Source organism: Melozone crissalis, unplaced genomic scaffold, assembly GCF_028551555.1.
Source record: "Melozone crissalis strain CALT ecotype California unplaced genomic scaffold, PUWL_Pcris_2 ptg000018l_1, whole genome shotgun sequence".
Lineage (NCBI taxonomy): Eukaryota > Metazoa > Chordata > Aves > Passeriformes > Passerellidae > Melozone > Melozone crissalis.
The window spans coordinates 17,756,381-17,778,579 of record NW_026535796.1 but is presented as its reverse complement, the minus strand read 5'-3'; the positions used below and the strand labels follow the sequence as shown (position 1 = coordinate 17,778,579).

The window sequence follows — 22,199 nt, the reverse complement described above, 5'->3', positions numbered from 1 at the left end:
TAGCAGTCCAGTTAGTCTGTGAGAAATATTGCTACTTAACAAATATTGCTGTAGTCAGTTCAGACAGCAGATATAACCAAACATTTCTGGTACTGCTTTTATTGCAAAAAAAATGCCTGCTTGCAATAGGAACACTGTGTTTATTAAAGTGCTGCAATCCAACCATGGAATTTCCAACACCTTGTAGCTCTTGAACAGAAACTCAGCAAGAGAAGGGGATTTCAGCTCAGTGAGACTGAGCTGAAATATGGCAGGCAGTATCTCATATCTTCAAAGTAGTTTAGCACTTGCTAAGCCTGAAGCCCTCACCAGCACTCAGTGAACTGATAGGAGGAGCTCAAGTTTGGAGTGCCTGTGATAAGAGCAGCACACTGGATAATTGCTTTGCTATAACACTGCAGCAAGGTCACCAATAAATTTTACCAAATTTTACTCTTCTATATACCTAGCATTTAGTTTGAAGTTGCTACAAATAGTTTTTAGTTTTGCTTAGCAGGAGACAGGAAAACTGAACTGATTTGCCACGTAGATCAAGATTTTTTTCCATCTGCAGTTCTTGGTCTTGTTGCCCTGATCATGTCAAGGAGTGGTTTTCAAGTATGTGTAAATACATGTAAATATATATATATATATATATATATATATATATATATATATATATGTACTAAATATTGAGTACTATATAAAACTAAGGGCATATAATATTTCTAATATGTATTTAATTTTTGTACCAATACAGTTAAAGTTCTGTGGAGAAATTGTATCTTAAAAAATATAAAATCATAGGAAATAAGAAAGACTTAAGAGATCAAATATTTTAATCTTCCTAAAGATATTATATAAACGTTGGTTGTTTCTCTATCTCCCTACTTATAGGCTTGTCTGTATATACACACTCTATATCTGAAAATTTGCAGGTAGGACTATTCATGGAGATTTCAAAAATGCTTTCTGAGAGTTATTTTTAAGTACATAATGAGAAAAATCTTCCAATTTCAAAGGAGTTCCAAAGGAGTCTAATATCTCACTATTGAGAAGAGTTCCCTAGTTTTTGCTTTAGCTTTTCCATTACTGAGTGTCATCCCATTGTTTTATCTTGCAATACGGTTCTGGCGTATGCAATATAAGAAGTTGAACATAAGAAATAATATAGTCTCTCCCTAGGAAGTACTTTTTTTTTTTTTTAATTAAAAGAAAAGGCTTTTGTGTTTCATGCAAAATGGGACTAAAAGCTAGAGTGTGTAATTCCTGTTTAAATGAGTTCTGAAAATGAAAAGAAAAAAATGTTTGCCTTTGGGCAAAGTTTTCCCCATTGCAGCACTCCTTTTCACTATTTTGCATTTGTTAAAATATTCCCTTTGATCCCAGAAAGACACCGAGTTTGCCCAGAGAAGCTGTACTCCTCCACTACGAGCAGGAACTAAGCAGTGTGTGAAAAGTAAGAGAGCACTTGGACTCATGAGGTTTCTCCCCCTCCTCTGCTCCCCTCCCTGGTGCTGGGGATCCTTATATACAGGGATCACCTCATAGGTTAGCTATGCACTTGGGGGCATCAAGATGCAGCTCAGTGAACCTGCTGTAAATGGAATATGCAGCTGATATGTTTTAAACATATGTGGAGGGGTTAAAAATAGTTTTGTACATCCCAGAAATGGTTCCTTCCTATCCAGTTACTGTCAACTGATTGGACCCTGTCAGCTGTCACCTCCTTCAAGGTCTCTGCTCACTATCCCATTTAATAGTCCTGTGACAACTGTTCCCTTCCTCTTCCCAATGACCTCTCCTTGGCCCATGACATCTGTATGTCAACACCAGTTAATTAAATTACAGTGATAGGAGATACAGTGTTAAATGAAGCTCTTCATTATAGTGAAGCTATTTATTATAGAATGATCATTACCTGTGGATTGAGAGACACTGGTAAAATGGTGTAAGAAAGCAGAAATGGTAAAAGAATAATTCTCGATTCTGTTTGAATCTGCAAAGCTCCTGAGAGTTCCCCAGCATGAGATCCCTTTTCCTGTTCTATTTCAATGAGGAATTATTTCATTCCATTATGAGATTTTATGCCTATCTGTTCTCATTAATATAAATGGTCTTCAGCCTGGGGTGTGCAAAGACTGAAGAGTCCACAAATTACTTCTGAAGTGGCTGTGAAAACCAACTAGGAGCAGTGAATTGATGTTCTTAAATTCACTAGGCAGAGATTTTTTAAGTCAAGAAATGGCAGAAACACTGCTAAAATGCAGAGAAATTTATAAGCTTCTTTTAATAAATTACATTTCTAGCCTCACAAATAATGAATAGTTAAATCAATAAATTTAACATTTCTGTAAATACTGAGGATTGTTACTGCTGTTTTGAGTTTGACTATTGCTCAAAACTAATAATGAGAGCAAAAGGGAAAGGCATGAGGAGAGGGGCTTTTACTACCCAGCACCTCATTCCAGCTGGAGATCCTGTATGAAATTATGCAAATATTTTCATGCTGGTTTTCATTTATTTAAAATTTTATAAAGAAGATAAGCAATTGCTTTATGCCTTACATCTTCTATGGAAACCAGAGTGTGTTTACAACAATTTGTGTTCATGCTGGAACAAGAAACTTAGTTATCAATGTCAGCTATAGAAAGTTTGATAGGTGTCTTTTCTGTCTGATCTGTCTGTCCCCCTGAAGTGTTCTGCTTTTGGTGTTACTGCAAAACCAGGGTTCATCTATAGACAGATGCCCTGCATGGGGTGTAACACAGGGCTTTGTGCAGCATGTGGCCTTGTTGGCCCCACTGAAGTTTGGGTGAGTTAGCCTGAGCCTATTGTGGCTTTATTGCCTTCTGTAGGAAGTTACTTCATGTGTCAGCACAATCCTGTACTCTTTGTGAGGATAAAACACTTTTTATAAATGGTGAAACCACTGCCTGAGCAGAGACTGAACACAGATTCACAACAACACTCATCCAAGGAGCTGATTGTGAAAACTTAGAGTAAGAAAGTTTAGACTTGCAAAACATGAATCTAAGTGACAGTTTTTATAGTAGTTTCAGGTGCTGGAAAGACAGAGTGAGTGGTCAGTGAACAGAAAGAGGCAAGCAAAACTTCATCACCTATTTGATAGGCAACAATATCATGTGAATGATTTTTCTGATTCTAAATACTGTGAAAACAGGAATACAAAGCAGCAGGTTACTGAGAAAATTTAGAAATTCAAGGAAATTTTAGAACTGGTTGCATGAAAGAAAGTGATGGTAAAAGCCAAATGACATTCAGAGAAATACATTGATTGTATGAAATTGTCTTAATTTTAACCTTAAAACTGTTTAAAATAATTTCTGTCTCAGAAATTAGCAGTCAATAATTTTCTTTCATGCTATGCAATTTTTGTCAAGTTCTACACATAAAGAAGACAAAGATGCATGCATTATTTCAAACCAAATGGTTCTTATATTCAGTCTGACCCATGCATTTATAATACAATTAAATAGAAATCTTACTCTCTGTTGGCAACAGTGGAATCCAAAACATTCAGATTAAGAGTTTGGTAAAAAGAGAAGAGCATAAGTAAACAGGTTATGAAAATAGAGACATCAAGGAAAGATGGGAATTAGAGAAGAAATTACAGCAAAAAAAAGTGAAAGTAAAACTAACAGAAAGAAATACAAATTACAACTGGAAGAGTAAAACATATTTGTCATATTTATGCAACAAAGAATATCTATATAATAGATAATAATAGTTGAACAGTGTAATAGTTACATTTAGCTATCTAATAAAAAATCTTGGTTCTTAATAAGGCAGCATTATAAATTGGTATTTTTAATCCCCCCATTCCCCCATGAAAAGAGCTGCTGGAAACATGTAATTACCTGAGTCCAGGCCTTTTCTATCTTGGGAAAGATTTTTTTTCCTTTTTTTTTTTTTTTTTTTCTCTCCTGTATAAACCTAGCAGCAAATGCTGTGTATTTCAGGAAGTAGCCATAATTACCTGTCATGCTTTTTCCATTTAGAGCTGCTTTAGGAAAATGACAAGGATTCTGAGTTTGTGAAACTTTCACTTATTCCAGTTCTGGTGTTTCCGAGTTGTTCAACAGAAGCCTTATTTCTCTAAGTCTATGGATTTTTTTACTCACCTTTTTTTCAGTAGGGAGCTGAAATTAAACTCTGCCCCATCATCATGTCCTTCAGTACTGTACAGTAATAGAAAGCCATAATTAGTTTCAGAAGGAAATGAGAATAGCTTGTGAGACTATATCATAATATAGATGGCATATTTTTGTAGAGGAGTAGTAGATGGGTTTATAATTAATTAGAATGTGCATTGACATGGAAAGTGACTTAAGTAGGCTCTGTGTTCATATTAATTTGCATTAGGTTTAAAAAGAAATGTAATGAAATTGTATTTTTTCTGCGCCAATTGTGCATGAAGTTGTACAGGGTATTAATTTGGTCATCATATTGATTTGGAATATATTCATTCTCACAGAGGTGTTGCAGAAGCTTCCCTCTTTCCTCTGTCTTTCAGGAGTGTGGATGTTGTTTACAGTTGGGGCAGTATTTAATCAAGCTTTGTGTGGAATGCCTCACAACCTAAAATCATTGGTTTTATCCTTAGCATTATCCCAGCTGTAATTTTTTCTTGAGGCTGTTTGTGTTACCAGAATTTATAACACTGAAAAAAGTGTCACATCATTGGTGCCTGGGAGAGTTGAAGGAGGAGTTCTGTGCTCTGCCTTTCAGTTCAATATGCCTCTGCTCAACAAGTATCATGACAAGCAATGTTGTGGGGAGTTGCTCTGTGAAAACAAGGAGCACCAGGCAAGAGTTTTTTGATGTGTAGCTCTGCCCATTGCACACAGTGAACTCAGATAGAATGCAGAATGTTATTTTTGGTGTTCTGAATCCAGTGGGTTTTAGCTGTGCTTCTGAACATTTGTAATACTGACCTACACTGGAAACAGCATAAAGTCACTACAATCACTTCTTTAGATTTATTTCCTAAAAAAAGGTCTTCTTTGCATTCAGACAGGATTTAGAAAGCCCAAATGTATTTTCTTCATCTCAGCCAGTCTACTATCATCAATGACCAGCTGCTCTTTAACATCTCTGTTGTCTTGAGTGAAAGAATCTGGTGACTCCACCTCACAGCATTAATATTCTTCCAGAAGCAGCACCTTGCATTTAATTATTGTTTCATGAGCAGAAATTTTCCTTTCCATTTGTACTGGTGGTAGTTGTAGACCATAATGCTGCCTCTGTCCACACACAGTCCTAGTTGCTTCAGAAAAAACCAGTCCCTCTATAGAATGCAAATTGAAGTGTTGGGAAAACTCAGTATTGCAGGAACAAGAATTTTTAGAAATAAGAAAACAGCCTCAACAGAAAAATGATGGGCATTTTAACAGTACTATTAAAAAAATGAAACAGATACAAGTACAAAGTTCTTGTGCTGCTGGACAATATAAGGTTAAAGAACAATTGAGAGTCAGTGTAATTTGAAATATGGTGTGAGAAGAGATCTTTTCTTTAAGAAAATACTGGCTTTACATCTTGGGTTACTTTCAGAATAATACAGTACTGGAAATTATAATTTCCTGGGTATAAGGCTCAAACAGAGAAGTGTGGTTTTGGCCCTACTTTCACAAGAATTTATGTGTTTGCAGGCATAAAATGTACATAAAAATAACTATGGTAATCCCAAATTTGGAAAGGATTTCCTGTGACCAAATATTCAGTAAAACAGGTCTACAGCTAGCAGAATAACTATTCACCTTATTGTTTCACAAATGGTAGTTAAAGTTTCAGGAAAGAACAGCAATCAAGGTTTAGCTTTTTTGAAGAAAAGACCCTAATAATTGCTTTAACATGCATATAGTTAAATCTAATCTCAGAACTCCAGTTCTTGCTATAGTATAACACATTAGGAGCAAAAGGCATGGAGTGAAAAATTTAATGATGATATGATAAGGAGTGTGCTAGGAAACAACAGATTTTCAGTTGTGTTGATACATTTCTGTGAGCAACAGCAATTTTAGTCAAAATGTGCTCAGTAGAGAGGAAAACATGTAAAACAGAGAGGGCAGACATGCATATAATTTAAAGTTACTTTTTTTCTTCTGACAAGGGTGAGAAGATGTCACTTGCCAAACACATGCATGTTTTCTCTAGATGAATCTGCCTCTCACTGAACTACCAAGCTACTCGTTTCTTTATTTATCTGTTTTTATCTATCCTTTTATGTTCTTATGTTTTGTCTTTTTAATTTTTCTTTTTTTGTCTTACATTATTTCATATTTATATGTATTAATCTCATATAAATACTACACATTATAAACAGTGATTTATTTGAAATTTAAGCTGCATCCTAATTCTTTGGGCTTGTTTTTTTTTTTTCTTCCTAAGCAGAGAGAGACAGTTCATTGTAAGACTTAACTTTGTCTGCTGACACAGTCAGTGACTACCTGAGAAAGGCTGAAGTCATCCGTCTCCCCCCTCCTGCTAGGCTCCTGAGCAAGGGTATCAAAGACAAAGCTTCAGATTTAAACAGTTCAGTTCAAAATCTGGCTTCATTCTTACAGGAGAAACTGACAATCTGAACTGCCTGAAGCTGCTCACACTGCACTCCCTTCAAACTGATTTGGAATTCTTTTAATTGTGCTAACAAGAAGAGAAACTCTCCTTTCACTGCAGTGAAATAACACAATGCACTTAGTACTGAGTGGCCACCATTTTACAGTGAGGCTGGTGAGCTACCTATAGATGCACTTAACTGCAGACAAATTCTGCTAGCCTTGTTTAATTATTTGTGAAAGATTTTCTAAGATTTTCTAAATCTTAGAAAAATTCTCATATAAAAATAGGACTTGTAGAGAAATACTCAAAGAGTTGCCACAGATGATTTGTGACCTATAGAGAAATAGATGTCAAAATATTCTTGGTCTAGTAACTTTTCAAAAATACATATAAAAACTGAAATAGAAACTTATTTATTATTGCATGAAGGAAAAAGGGCACATGTATTAATGTCTAACACTAGAAAAAAATCCAACCAATTTTGTGAATCTTACTAATAGAAGGGAACATTATTCCATTAAGAGAGACATCAGAAAGTATTAAAGATGGGGGGAGATTGGCCTTTTCAACACCAGTCTTTAATATCTGAGACTACATATACCTGAGTTTTCACCACTCACAATGTGATTTTCTTCATTCAGCTAATACAGGTATAGAACATGAAAACAGATACAATCAAAATGCTTACAGGAATGTTATCAGTCATATGCTGCTTACAGAGCTCACACCAAACTCCACTCTCCTTGTTTGGCAAATGCAAATGTTTGTACTAAGATACATGTAAGCCAGACAAAATCAAGACCAACATCACACAGTATCTTTTCCATCTCTATTGGTCTATATCTGGAATGCTCTTTACAGGCCTGGAAAAAAGGTGCTGAAGTTCTTTTTACAATTATACACATTATGGATTGCCTAGTTGAAGGCAAGCATGATTATTACACTAGTACAAAGTCCAAACTCTCTTAGGTGATTTCCAGGAGTTGTATAGTATTTTAATAGTAGAAATATTTTCTTAGTAGACTCTCTATCTTTGTGTTTGTTTGTCCAACAGCTTTGCTTTTAGCTAGTTTTTTGTGGGAAAGTGATGAATTGCACAAGGATCTGTAGCCTGACCTAGACAGGTTTCTGCTGTGCGTACTCACGTGCGGCGGAAGGCAGCTCGGATGTCCAAGTCTCCACTTACAGGTGCTTCTGATGTGACAAAAAGTAATGAGGAAAAATGGGAAAGCAAGTCAACAAAATGTAAAAATACGCTGCTATTTTTAAAGTTTTCCTTTGCTGACGTTTTTAGAAAGAAATTCTTATATTGTAAATTGTGATTAATTGCATTGAAGATTGAAATTTTGAATAATTGAAAGATTAACACATCATCTTTAAGCACATAACCTTCACTAATTTTAGCTTTCAACATCCAGTGGTTTTAAATTATTTCTGTCTCATGTTTCATAATAACCTGGATCCTGATGGACTGTCTTATCTCTTGCTTGTCAGTTCTCCTGCTGCAAAATTTTAATTTCAATAGTGTCTTCACAGAGTATTTAAACCCTAATGAGAATATGACTGGACATCAGCTGAATACTATTATTAATAATAAATTATAATCTATCTTCTGACAGCAGAGATAATTTCTGGAACTATGTAGAGAGGTACAGGAACCTAATTGATGTTGTTGTATAGAGAGAATTCTATTACATTATTGGTATAAATTGGTGTGCTGCTACTGCTGGGAGAAAACCTGTTCTCAGTTGCTGCTCCTAAGTCTTATGAGTCCTAGCTAGTGAAACTACTAAATTTACCACTGCTGATCAAATAACTTAATAAACCTTTGTCGTTAGGTTCAGTGGTAGCTGGAGAGAAGTTAATGTTGCAGTCCCTTCAACAGAATTGCTGAAACCAGAAATGGTCCAAACACTCAGTTCTTTCAGTCAGTCCGTGCTTATACTCTTTTACTTAAACTTTTCCAGTCAAGGCCAAATTGATGTTGAAATGTACTTCCTTTTTAATTTTTATAAACTTTTCAGCACAGCACTTGTGAGGGTGGCACCATGCATTAAGTAAAATGAGTCATCTGCTCTTAAAGCAATTTTATCTCACAAGGTGCTTCTGTGCAAGTTGAATTTATTTATATAGGAAGGGAAAAGGAATTTACAATAGTGTCACATATCTAAATCTATCTTTTTCAAACATCCATTTTAGTACTGAACTTTTGCCAAAATAAGAATGAACTTATCTTCTATTCTAGTGGAATTGAGCTTAATGAAAGAATGAATCTGAAATCAGAATAAAGCCAGAGAAAACGTGGGCAGTTTTGCATCTTTGCGTGTGCTTTCTTTAACAGCATCACAGTGCTCTGACCAGAGTGACAACCAAGTGGTATTTCTAATAATCTCAATCCCATTCTCCTCTCTAGATCTTCAGGTCTATACTTCAGATTTGTGCTTGTCTAGTAACCATTATGTACCAGAAAGAATTGTTGGTGGACAGGGAAAAAAAGTACAGGGGCAGGAAGAAAAAAAAGAGAGGGAAGGAATTCACCTTACCATTGACTGTCAGGCTGAAATTAGAGCTATCAAACTTGTCCTTGGTAGACACCTCACATCTGTACCCTCCTGCAAAAGTCATGTTTGCTTCTATGATTTCCATTTCAAAGGTGTACACCTAGAAGAGACACCAGTGATACAATAATTAAGTTAGAAAATGAAATGGTGAAACCTGAGAGGGAATACATGGAGAGAAATAGACAAAGGATGAACTATGTCTTTGTTCATCCTTTGAACTAAGAACCTCATGAGTGTCCAACTCATTACTGTGACAAAAAATTATCTGTAATCCCCAATGCAGTAGAAACAGCTGAAGAGTGCTGTCAGTACAGGTATTCTTGAGGATAAAAAGGTGTATTATTAAACTGTGCTGGGGCATACACTAATTCCACGTGCACTGGAGACAGGAATAATGCTTTCACTAAGCAGTTTTAGCCTCTTCCCGGAACGTGTGCAGAAGGGGCCAAAATTCAGGGAAAGGAGTGGCTCATGTGAGCCAGTCTGTCCCGTTCCCTCCAGGAGAGGGTGGTAGTGGTTCATGTACCACAGTGGAAGCAAAGTCGTGGTACAGACTCGTGTTCCTGCTCAGGTACCTTTGGACAACATTCTGGTAAAAAATGGGTCTTATTCAGCTACTTAAAGCAGTCTAGACAATGCAAGAGAGCAATGAATTCCAGCACTAATAGCAGAATGATTGACCTATTAAGAACAAGATAGACTATGCTTAAATAGCTGATTGTTTTCTCTTAAATATACCAAGTTTCTTGAAGGAAAATGAAGGGAATCCTGCAGTAGAAAGTGCAAAACTACTCCCCCAGTCCTCTAGATGTTTTCCCATTTCACCACAGATAAAGTTTGCAGGAGTATGTAGAGTTTGTCTCTTGTCTGTGTGGTCAAAACACAGACTTCTGTGAATAAGTATGGCCTTGTGTGTTGCTTTGGGTACCTTAACATCAAACTATTTTAGTTTCTATTTTCCTCAGATTAAAGATTAGTACCTAGAAGACCGAGAACCCTGTTCTGCCAATTGTACCTTGGTATTTCGATCATAACTGTCACGTAGCTGGAGATGTTTCCCCACTTTGCTTCCCAGGTCCATCCACTTTCCTTTGAACCATTTCACTGATGGCTTCTTCAGCAGGCTCTCACCAGCTACTTTGGCAGTGAATGTGATGTTTCCACCTTGTAGGAGAAGTAGATTAAAGTAAGATTATGAATTATGTTTATCTGTTGTGTCACTGCTGTCACTCTGTACTTAGAGAGCTAGTGATAGTCAAGCATCAGGTACAGTTTACAAACTTCACTTGACCAACATGCACTCACCAACAGTAACTTCTCCATCCTGTGGTCGTGCCACAAAGAGCCCAATGGGGTCCAGAGGTTCTTCTGAGTGTGTCTCAGCTGATGAAACTGAAATAAACATCATAATTACTATTTAGACTTTTTTGTATCAAACTATATAGTGAACTACTCAATTAATTTAAAAATTTCTCAGTAGATTTCTTCTGCCTCTGAGATTCTTTATTCTTTATGATCTGCTTTCACCTACTGTCTCTGTCTCACATTAAGGAGTTCCTCTGGATGTTCTTCCCTTCTGCTAATAAACCAGACTTGATGTCAATGTTAATTCTCTATTACCTTGTGTGTTTTGGCTGCTTTCTGCTGGTGGAGCAGGTGACTCTAGGGCAGCTGGGGCTGGAGCAGCTTCTGCAGGAGTGACTGTCTCACTCTTTTCTGGAAATGAATGTAAGCCAAGATTAGAGAAAGTCTATTTCCTCTTTCTTTTTGAAGAAATTTTGAAAAAGAACAGCCTTTAATATATTTTAGGAAATGCAGAGAAATTAGCTGTTGTTTCCTAGAGCCTAGAGGATGCGCTGGAAGCAGAAGGGGCTCCCTGAAGCTGGATGATGAAGCTTTTTCTTTTGATGAGCTCAGAAAGAACTGATGCCTGGTTTTGAAAATTCTATAGTCTTGATGTGTAAAAACTTGTCAGGTGATGAATAATGCTATTATTTGTTGCAAATGTCAGCAAACTAAAGTAACTACTGTCAGTTTCTAAACAGAAAAGGTAATGAAAAATTATGTAATTATTATATTTGTAAACAGTTTGCTTATTAATGAGATTTTGTTTAATGGTGCTGTTGGAATGTAATGTTACAAAGCCTATTGTTGTGAGCAGCTTGGAAAAAGCTCTAAACATTGCTAGTAAGCAATATGGAGAAAGCATTTTAAAAATCCATCTGTATTGTCTTCCCCTGGCTTATGGAAGTTTGTATCCTCTCAATTAAACCATGACCTCAGAGACAAATTTAGGCAAATGCATTTGGCACAATGGAGAAGACAGAATTGTCTGAAAATGGAGTAGGAGTGAGCAACTGGAGCAGATGGAGGGAGGTAGAATTTCTTGAAATAGATCAGTTGCAGAAAGATATTTTTTCTCTGTAGGTAGTGGAGCTGCTTCCAAATAATAATGGACAATCCAGTTACTCTGTGACATTACACACTCCACTGTGCTCCATAGCATTATTTGCAAGTTTTCTGCCTATAGCAGCCTCTGCATGGAACTAACCTAAAAGACAATGAGGAAAATATGATGAGTACTATATGGCCCAGTTTCCTTTCAGGATGAGATAGCAGGACCATATTTCTGCAGCTCTGACAGCTGTCAAATTGTCCTAATCCATACCAGGATTTTCCCTCACACATAATCTGTCATGTCCTGTCTTTGCATATGGAACAGGACACCTTGAAGCATGTTAAATATTCCTCTATTTATTTTCAGCTGACCATAAGTTCTCACAAGGTCCCATCATGTTGCTAAAACAAACAGTGATAGCAAAGAAAAGGAAGTGATGTAAACAATCTGAGTTTGAGGCTTTTCACCAAATTGAAAAGCAAAAAGTCAAATACCAGAAGTGGTAAATGGATGCCATTTTGGAGGGGGAAAAGGGATCTGGAAGGTCAAAATGTTTCAAAAAATGAGTGATTTCATCTATCCTAAGTGTCTTCAGATACTTTTCCATGAGAAAATTCCAGGGAGTTTGACTCTTTAAATTTATTCCCAGGAAAAGCCTGGGAAAGTTTTTGAAATTTCCATGTAACTGATCTTTTAATGTGTACAAAGGTAGTAATAATGGGAGGTACACAATAATACAAAGGTTACTCTTCATATTCAAGCCCCTCTTGAAATACACATTTTTGGTAGCAGGAGATTTTGAGACAATTTTGGGGAATATATGAGCTTCTAGAAACATTACAGTATAACTTGTGTTTTGTCAACTGTTACAATTTTGTTTTTAAATTAAATAATTATAAGAAAATTTCAGTCCTAAGGTCAGGCATTTCAGTTTAGTTCAGGTTGAGGGTTAGATTAGCTTTGCTTTGCTTTTCAGTAGTTAAGTGTAAAAGTTTGGCAGAATTCTGAAGATGTACATTGACATTTCCCCTATGATCTCTTCTCTGTGGATTTCTGACACCTGGAAAGAGGTGTCTTAGCCACTGGAAATGTATTCCTCAGCTTAATATGAATTAGCAGCTTCAAATAATTGGGCAAAACAGATGTATTGCTGGTAGAGACATGTTATAGTGTTTATATAGGCTAATTTCCATGGGCTTTATCTGTGAAGGTTGCATGTGGGACTAGAAATACTGACTAAACCAGAATTGCATAGGAAATTATGTACCTGGTTCCTTGACCTTGAGTTCAAATTTGACCTTGGAACTTCCAGCTATTACAGCATATGTCACATCATCTTCTTTTCCTACGTTATTGATTGTCAGTGAATGCTTGTTGCCTTCTGTCTTGATGACATATTTTTCACTTTCAGTAATTTCTGTGCCAGCTCGCTGCCATTTCACCTTGATGCCAGATTTTTCTGTCTCTGCTTCAAACACAGCTGTGTTTCCGGCTGTCACCTCTGTTGTCTTTGGCTTCTTGGTAAATGCAGAAACTAAAAAAAGAGAGAGGGCTCACTAAAATCTGTTTTGCAGTTGTGGCATATCTGGTGTAGTCAGCTGTTGTGGCTGCAGCAGCTGCCTCCTTTCTCTCCCATCTGCCCATGCAAGTTATAAATTACAACACTTTCCCCAGAGAAGTTGTGGAATTGTCTTTGAGTTTATCAGGTTCTGTGTCTCACTGGGATGTCTTATCTCCTCCACATTGTCATGAAATAAAGTGAAATGGAGAGCAAAATCACCCCTCTTTCTTTTTCCCCATATTGAGCTCTGGTTTTTCATAAGTGAATGTTTTGGTCGATGACAAGATGGCATGGCATATATTCTTACATATCTAGCTGTCTACATTAATTTGCCATGCACTTTTATCTAGAACTATTAATTTTGTCCTAACAGCTGCTTAATACAGTTGTTACAGAGGATCAGGACCTGTTCTTCAACCACACTGCACTTTGTGCAGTAACCTGTGCCCTAATAGACCACAAGGAATTAATGGTTCATCTTTAGTCCTTCCGTTCTGACTGATGAAGGCTTTAGTGGAAAGGAATTCACATTCCTATGATGACCCTTTCATTCCAGCTATAAGGATATAAATTATTGTTTGTATTCAGAAGTTTACTTCAGCATTAAAAGTTGAAGTACTTTCCTATGTGACACTCTACAACAATTACTTCCAAGGTGTAGATTAAAATATTTCCGCAATGTGTCAAGAAAAGCTTGGGAAGCTTATAAGGAGAATTAATGGCATTATTAATATATAGGGTGAACAAGTGTAAACCAAACGATGTTTTACTTCATATGCAATCAAAGTAGCACAGCAGATAGGGAACTGTAAACAAATAATGTATCATGATTTTCATCCATGGGTATCCTAATCTCTCTCAAGACTTGGTTTTAGTAAAGTAACTTGTTTTACTAATTTCTTTAACCTGATTTATTTATTTATTTACATTTCTTCATCTTTATTTGGAATCAAGTTTTTCATTTCATGTTCGTGTTTTTTGTCTTAATGAAATCTGTTATCATTTGCTAATTGCCATGAGCTATGTTGATGTGTAAAAATACCAGCAATTAACATTCTGATTCATACACTGCATGTTTTTTTGCACATCATTCTGTCATCTTTCTATTGAATCACCCCTGTATAACTACATTTTATAAAATACTAGTCATTTCATCACATCTAATTTTATCAGTCACCTCTGTGGCAAATTGTCTATGGCTCTACTCCTCCATACAACACAACAACGGTTATAATTAGCTTTGAACTTTTAGTTCTGCTTTATAAAAATGAAAGAAACATGGCATGAAAATGGTTTAAAAGAGAAAGCTTATATTCATGTTCAAACAGGTGCTTAAGTTCATGTAAATGGTATATTATTAAAAATACCACCTATTATTTTTATAAAATCTCTACTCCTGTAGCATGTCTTCAGACTGCATAATTTAGTTGACCTTAGTGGAGTTACCTCTGCAAAGATTTCATCTGATGGCCTTTGGTCTTTAGCCACAACACAATTCATGCTTCTTGCATTATTTTGCAAAGGATTTGAACCTTCTTAAGCATCAGTTAAAATATGAACTACAAACACTTTTAGAATTTAGTAAAGATTGAATTTTGCTTTTCTTCATTATATGAAAACCAAAATTACATATTTTCAATTTCTTTTTCTCCCCCCCCCCCCCCTTTTGCATTTCTGATGAAAACATAATTTTAGTTTTCAATGAGCCTAGAAATACCTTGAAAAACCTCCTGTTTTATTCTTCTGCATGGTTTCCTTCCCTATTAAAAGTGTGGAAAATTTCCCCTGGGAGTGGAATGTTCCTGCATGTTTATAATTGAGGTTTTTTGTTTTTTTAATCTGGTGCAATAGTTGCTTAAAAATGTAGTGCTTTGTAGAATACAGGACTTTGTACTGCAGTGTCCTACAGCGTGCTGCCTGTTACCAGCTGCACACCTTTAGGTACCGTTCTGCACTTCTGTAAATGACACAGCAGGGTGTGCATTGGTGCAGTGTATCCTGAATAACTGCAGGAGAGTGACTGTACACAGCAGGCAGGACATGCAGGATTCCAAAGACCTGTGAAGGTGCCAGGCTGCTGCACAGTGGGAGACAGGTCAGTTCTGGGAGCCACTCTCTGCTGGCTGGCTGGCTCCTATGTTTCTACAGACAAAGCAGCAAAGAGGCATGTTTTCAGTCTTTGAGTGCTATTATCATCACTCTTCTGTTTAAGCACAAAAGAATCTATAAATATATTAATTACCTAACAGCAAAGTGATTTGTAAAGGTTCCAGCCTACAGTGTCAGGGTTTCATGACACGCATACTTGCAAGTAACTCTGTGATCTGCTGCGCACCCTGTGAAGTGATTAGGTTTCTTACATTTGTTTTGTAGATGACTCAACAAGAACAAAATTGTTGGTGAGAACACAGTGAGAAATCTCTACCACTACATAACATTTCTGGCTTTAGGAAATCTAAACACATGTGCAGAAGTTTATATGTAAGACTCCTTTTATTCCCATTTTTCCTGCCAAAAGACACTTTAGTTCCAACTTAAAATGATTGTGAATATTTCTGGTAAGTACAGAATTGGAAAAGCCCAAAATCTCCCATGAGAACAGAGGCCCTCAAGAGCAGCTGCTGTGCACCCACTTTTTCACTGGTAAAGGAGACTCAGGTTTTAAATGAGTATTTTTCCTGTGGTTGTGATGCAGTCAGGGGCAGTGTCCGGAGTGACTTCTCTCTACCCAGCTTTTCTTTCATCTTTCACTGCTCTTTTTGCAAAGGAAAACTAAAGATGTAGGCCTGGAGATTTTACAGGATATTACTTTGCTGCAGAAGAGAGATTGCTGAAGAAGCATCTGAATACTGTATTTTTTCCTTTTGGGGAAGAAAAGGGGCTGCTTCAGAGGTTAAAGAGTTCAGTTATTCCCCACCCCTTCATTGTGGCTGCCACTTTAAGTAACATGTAAATAAATCCAAGTTGACCAGAGGTTTTTTCTCATGCAGTTACACCAATGTAATTCAGGTATTTCCCCATTAGGAATACTCCTAAACACCACCATCCAAAACTTCTGGTCTGTCCTGAGAACCACACTTCTGCCTGCTTTTGTCAGAAACACATTCCCCATCTGACAATCTTTCTCACTACAACGTTTGGCATACACCCCTCTGAGTTCTATATATCCATCCCATACTCTAAACACTCTTGAATGTGACCACCACCATGAGGCAGTGGAAAACCCAATGACTGTGACACCTCTTGTGTGATGTTGTGGAATGTGTCTGTCAGCCACTGACAGATCTCAGCCGCTGTCCTGTGTTTATCCAGACTCCAGGTGCCCATGAGTTACGAGCAATAGGGCTGGGGCACCTGATATCCTCTGCTGCTCACTGTGTTACCTCTCTGATTCCTGGTATGTTCTAACCCAGCCACACAGGGGGACAGAAAAGTGACAGTAGCAATAGCACACCATGGCACTTCTGGGGAGAGCAGAGAGCCATGTGAGTTACCAGGGCTGATGAAGACAGAAAGTGTTGAAGGTGCTCTGTGTGTTTACTGGGGATGGAGTTGGTGTTGCTGTGGGGATTTAATGAAGGGAGAGAAGAGGGACATGAAGCTAATAAAAGAAAATGAGCCTAGGGCCACTTTGCACTAACCCATTTTTCAATACTTCACCTCTCATAACCCAGGCCTTCCTAATCACTTCTAGCTTCCATAACGCAAACACACTCACATAATTTCTGAGCAACATAAACCAGCAGATTTTACCCCAGGCAGAAGAGGAAACAGCTGTATGTGGTCTGCAGTTATCTTGCAGAAACTTTTTGGTGGTTAAGGCTACAGCTACCAGAACTTGTATCCTCTAAAACTCTTGAAACACCTGGAGAGATAGCATCAGCCATACACTGTATTTGTTACACAAGTTTCAGCTTAACTGGTCAGTAATAAAAACCTCTGTTTGGAGATCTATGATCAGATTGCATTTTTAAAATTTACTGGTAGGTCTTTCAATCAGGAGGATGAAGAAAAAAAAATACATTTGCTTTGCACCAAATTAAACTAGAAAAAAATTATTTGGGTTCCAAAACTAATTTTCCATAATAGTCACCTAAATAAAATAACAAATTTAGTATTCTGCCTTCATTCTGCTGCCATTTATAAAATCTTGATACTAGCACCTTCATGCTTTCTCCTTTACTTTCTGACCTGCTTTGAAGCAATGTCTTTCTAACATCCATCATCAAACAAGTTTACTATTATGATTCAAGTCTTTTTCATACTCTCCTATGCAAACCCCAAGAAATGGATAAGCTACTACCAGGGTCTCTATCTATTGCACTAAAAATTATTTCCTTTGCTCTCTTGTTGAGCTGTCAATCTATTTACTGGGGTTTTATTTTATGAGTGTTTTCAGGCAGAGACTGTTTTTCTGTTGTCTTTGTACAGCATGAAATTGTTAGTAGGTAGCTGCCAAGTACTGTTGTATCTCTAATAAGAATAAAAATTATTATTAGAAGCTAGAAGAGCAATTCTTAATTCATTAGGGTCAGAAAAAATGGAGGTAAGATGTACAGTAAAATAATGTTCAAATTACCAAAAGGATTTCATTTGCCAGCAACATTCTCTAAATAATCTGGCTTAGAGTCACAAGCATCAGCTGAAAACCTATTCCTGAAATACTAGAATTTCAAAGTATGTGTGAACTATGTGAAATGAAAGTGAGCAAGAAATGTGTTTTCTACACAGAGTGGTAGAGGAGAATATGTGTTAGATGACATTTTCAGATGATATTTCTTCCTTTCTGAAATAAAACCTGTTAAAGGTATAAATTCTTGAGGAGAATCTAATGTATCTGGTTGAATGCAGCTGCTAGAAACTACAACAGAAATTTGTGATGAGTGAAATTAGACAAAATAATCGCAGGTTTCTCCCACAAAGCTGAGTTATCTTATTGCACATTCTCTGTACTTCAGAGAGTGTTAAAATATGTCGGTATGGTCGATATATTTAAATAATATTACAAAAGCAGTAATAGCTTTTGGAATTCTTTAATTTGTTGGGACTTCATGTTGAAAATTGACTTTTGCTTGCACTTGGCATCTAGTTTTGCTTCTATATCATTTGCTCTTCCATTGAGTTAAAAGCTCAGCTGAGGATAAGCAGAGTTCAGTAATGGAGCTTGTAAATTCCTTTCTGAGGAACTATATAAAGATGCTGCACATTCCTCAGTCAGGACCTAAGTGGCTTCTTGCAATTACAAGCTTAATCATTCCATGATCCAGAAGCTATTGAAAGACTCAATCTTATCATTCCTTGCCTACTTCAGCAGCTGAGATTGCAAATTCCTGCAGCATGAGCAACAGGCGAGGAATAGTTTCACTAATCAGTCACCTCTCTCTCCATGCATCCATCACACTTGCAGTAAAAGGGGGATAATAATGTTCAGCTTGGTTTGAATCTTAACTTGCACAAGAGGAAACTATGTCTGTATGAATTTAGGGTTTTTTCTGCATTCCTGTGGTGCATAGAAGTTTGTTGCAGTACTTTGTTCTGCTAGGTGCTTGCAAATGTGAAAGAATGATCTCATATTCAAACTAAAATTATGTGGTTTACTCTTCGTTATGCAATTATTATTATTAATATAATTGTTATTTTTAGTAGTAGTAGTAGTATTGAAACCTCTGTTTACTTACAAGTTATTTGTAAATTTTTGATGAAATTTCCTAATCAGAACTGCAAAATCTTGACTCCTCAATCTATAAAATATGTGAGTAAAAGCTGGCTGATCTTCAGAGAAGGTGAGTAATATAGACTTCTCCTTTCCCAGCTATAATAAGCACACACTTCCCATTAAGTCCCATTTATCTACTAAATTTGGTGTTTAAAAAGTCAAGTATTTCCTCCTAATGTCATAAAATATTTTTAGGGAAATGGTTGGATTTTTTTAAACATTTCTGAATTTTCAGAACAAAAAAATGATCAAAGTTTTCAAAATAGTGAGCTTTTGAACATAGATACACTATGAAGTGTTTAAATCAAAGGGATAAAAACATAAAGTTTCTGCAACAGAAACCTGCAAAGAGTGGTGCTTTTCAGAGTTTGATTGTTTGCTCTCATACAAAACTCTTACAGGTCTTATAAATTCTGTTTCTCTTGTGGATTTTCTAGAAGGTTAGGACAGTTCTTTTGTCATTCTTGAAATAAGTAGGGAAGTGCTTTATCCTGAAGTATTTTAGTTGGGCATTTGAAAGTGAAAGAATGTCTGTTGGAAAATGTAATTCACTACACCATTTTAAGTTTAATGGTTTATACAATGATTTTGGTTTTTTGGTGGGATTTTGCGGGGGGGCGGAGGGGTTGGTGGATGGGGTTTTTTTGTTTATTTGGGGTTTTTTTGGGTGTTTTTTGGTTGTTATTGTTCATTTCTTTTTACATGTTAAAAGCCCTGTTAAAACAGCAGATATAAGCAGAGTATCTCTGATCATTCTTTGACATGAAGAATTTTCTTTTGCCTATACACCAGATGCACGAATTTCAGTAGTACAGACTAGGGACTTCTTTGGGCTCTCCAGTAATCTGGCTACATGGTGTGTGAAAGGCAGGAATTGTGATTTATCCAAGTATGAATTGCCCAATGGTTATTTGGCCCTCCCGAGATGGTGCTCAGCATTATCCCATCTTGAAATGGCTTGAACTGTATAAACAACATGAAATAGAAAACCAAAGGGATTAGTGTCTCCTGGGAGACTGAGAAGATCCTCTCTAAAAGTTGTGGGGCATGTGACTGGTTCTGTCTCAGTCAGAGTGTGTAACAAGAGCTTTTCCTCCCCCTGCTGTGATAATCCCAGTGTTTGGTCTGGTTTGTTCATAAGAACTGTGTAGGACTAGTGATGTTAGACACCTGTTAGATTTCTCTGGAGAAATAAGTTGGGATAGAATTTCTCTTCACCATTAGCCAGCAAAAGTGGGTATCTTTGCAAACAGAGACATTGCCTCTCCCCCACAGAGAATGGAAATGTTAATTTAAAGGCAGTTAAAGAATTAGAAATCAGAAGTCATAATGCCAAGGTGTCACTGTCAAATTTTGCCTACTCTGTTGTATTTCTTTTTGTCTGCATTCACAACAATTAAACATTTCAATAAAACTTAAAAATCATATGATTTTAAAACCAGAATATAAGTATGATTTTCTCATTTTTGAGGTGATGACTGAAACTTTCCAGCTTATATTTTCAAGTTTTTGTCTACAATTACAGGATCTAATATATATTTCTTTTTTATATACAAATCTACACTCATTAGAAAAGGCAGCCTGATGAATATGAAATGATGTTATATTTGTAATACAATGTAAGGATTGCTGACACCACTGTTGCTTTAGGGTTATCACACAGAGGGAACACAAAGAATCTTGTTGGAGTTAACCATGCTTTGATGCTTGGCAGGTTGTAATGGGGGAATCTCTGGGTGTGTAATTGGTCTGCCTCTGGTAGTGGCTGATTTCAAGTATTTTGGTCAAATGAAGGTTCTTAGCAAGTTCTCCTTTTGTTATTGTGACAATAGGAGATTGTCTCAGTGGCCAAACTAAGAGCAGACCAATCCTGCTCAGGCCTTTGCAAAGCACAAAGGCCATTATTAATAAGTCTCCACAGCTGGCACTGGCTAACTCTGGAAACTGCACATTTCTAAAAACACGTGCACCTTGTACTGTACATTCAGGTAGTGGTGATTCTGGATGTGCACTGGCATCAATGAAATGACAGCTCTGAAGTGGAGAATCCCAGATTTAGTACAAGTTTCTCCAGGCCTGACTATTGAGCTTGTTCACACTTGACAAACAATCAGAAATTCAGCTTTTGTCAGCTTTTTTTTCCAAACTTGTCGATGCAAAGAGCTTCTGAGGCATCTTCCTCTGCAGGTGTCCTGAAGTTAGCTGCCTCTTCCTTTTCTTCCCAGGCTCTCTTCCTCCTACAAACACCAGATTCATTGCACCTTGCACTCCATTCTAGGCCTCCTCTATGTGGGCAGCATCTGAGTGATTCCTTATTTGAAGATTTTTAATTAAAACATTAATAAGTTTGAAATAGCTTCCTGGAATTTTTCTCTGTGGCTTTGTGACCTTGGCTTTCTGAAAAAGGCTAGTTATATTCTGGCTCAAGGGGAAAAGATGAAGGAGGGCAAGGAAAAGAAATTGCCATGTATTCTTCACAGTACAATGTTGCCTTTTTTTCCTAGAGTTCTATTTCAGTGGTTAAAAGAAACAGAAGGAATAAACTCTGACCAGGCTCTGTTTGCTTTCATTTTCACAGAGATTTCATTCACAATAAATACCATCAAATTTTGCCAATAATACTTCTACAAATTGTCAGGGGGAAAAACCCAAACCCTAAATAAAAGCAGGAGAGATTTATACTATTTAGCTGTCCAAGAGAGAGACAACAAGCCTTTATTTATTTTTTTCAGAGTCCTAAAGGTGACTAGGAAAGGAAATGAGAAATTAAGCACAACTGAGAATCAAATGAGTTTCACCTCTATTTTTTCCTCATCCAAAGTCTCTTGAGAAAATTCTGTGGCTGAGGATTATCAAAGCAGTTAGCGATTTCTCTTCAAGATCACTCAGTATCTCTTACATTTATAACTTAATAAATTTTTTCCCTGTCTATTTATTTTTTCCTTTGAGGCATCTAATTTCTCTAGCATACATAATCTACTCACTTTTTTCCTGTCAGGCTGTTCTCAGTTTTGTCTGTCAGTTATGATCCTTACCTGTTTTCTTTACGGGCTCTGGCATCTTCCCTTTGTTTCTGGTGGAGCTCCCAGCTGTATCTGGAAAGCAGGGTATGAGTCACACAGGAATGGGACTGCAGGGCTTTTGAGACCCCCTAAAGCCCCATGGGGTGGAAGCCCCCATCCTGCTCCTCCCCCTTGATCCCCCCCTGTTGTCGGCTACGGCACCTTATCAGCAGCAGGGCACTTGACAGGCTACATCAGCTGGGTTAAATATAGCCCAGTTCCAGGAGCCAGGGAGCTCAGGCCACCCAAGGCTGGCTACCACTGATCTGGTGCTATAAACCAGAGCACAATGTGATGCTGCACATGGGTGCAGAGCGTCTTCTGGCTACAGGCATGT

General features: G+C 37.1%; 1 protein-coding gene across 1 annotated transcript in view; it reads right to left on the bottom strand.

Annotated features, from left to right (window-relative positions):
• Positions 1-21,870, bottom strand: part of MYBPC3 (myosin binding protein C3) — a 59,082-nt gene extending 37,212 nt beyond the window's left edge. The window contains exons 1-9 of the mRNA XM_054275567.1: positions 21,836-21,870; positions 12,791-13,057; positions 10,746-10,841; positions 10,431-10,517; positions 10,141-10,289; positions 9,108-9,225; positions 7,710-7,758; positions 4,125-4,181; positions 3,489-3,491 (exon numbers count right to left, since the gene is read on the bottom strand). Of these exons, the coding sequence (XP_054131542.1) occupies positions 3,489-3,491; positions 4,125-4,181; positions 7,710-7,758; positions 9,108-9,225; positions 10,141-10,289; positions 10,431-10,517; positions 10,746-10,841; positions 12,791-13,057; positions 21,836-21,860 (851 nt within the window). The 5' untranslated portion in view covers positions 21,861-21,870. The remainder of the gene's footprint in view (positions 1-3,488; positions 3,492-4,124; positions 4,182-7,709; positions 7,759-9,107; positions 9,226-10,140; positions 10,290-10,430; positions 10,518-10,745; positions 10,842-12,790; positions 13,058-21,835) is intronic.
• Between the last annotated feature and the right edge of the window lie 329 nt (positions 21,871-22,199).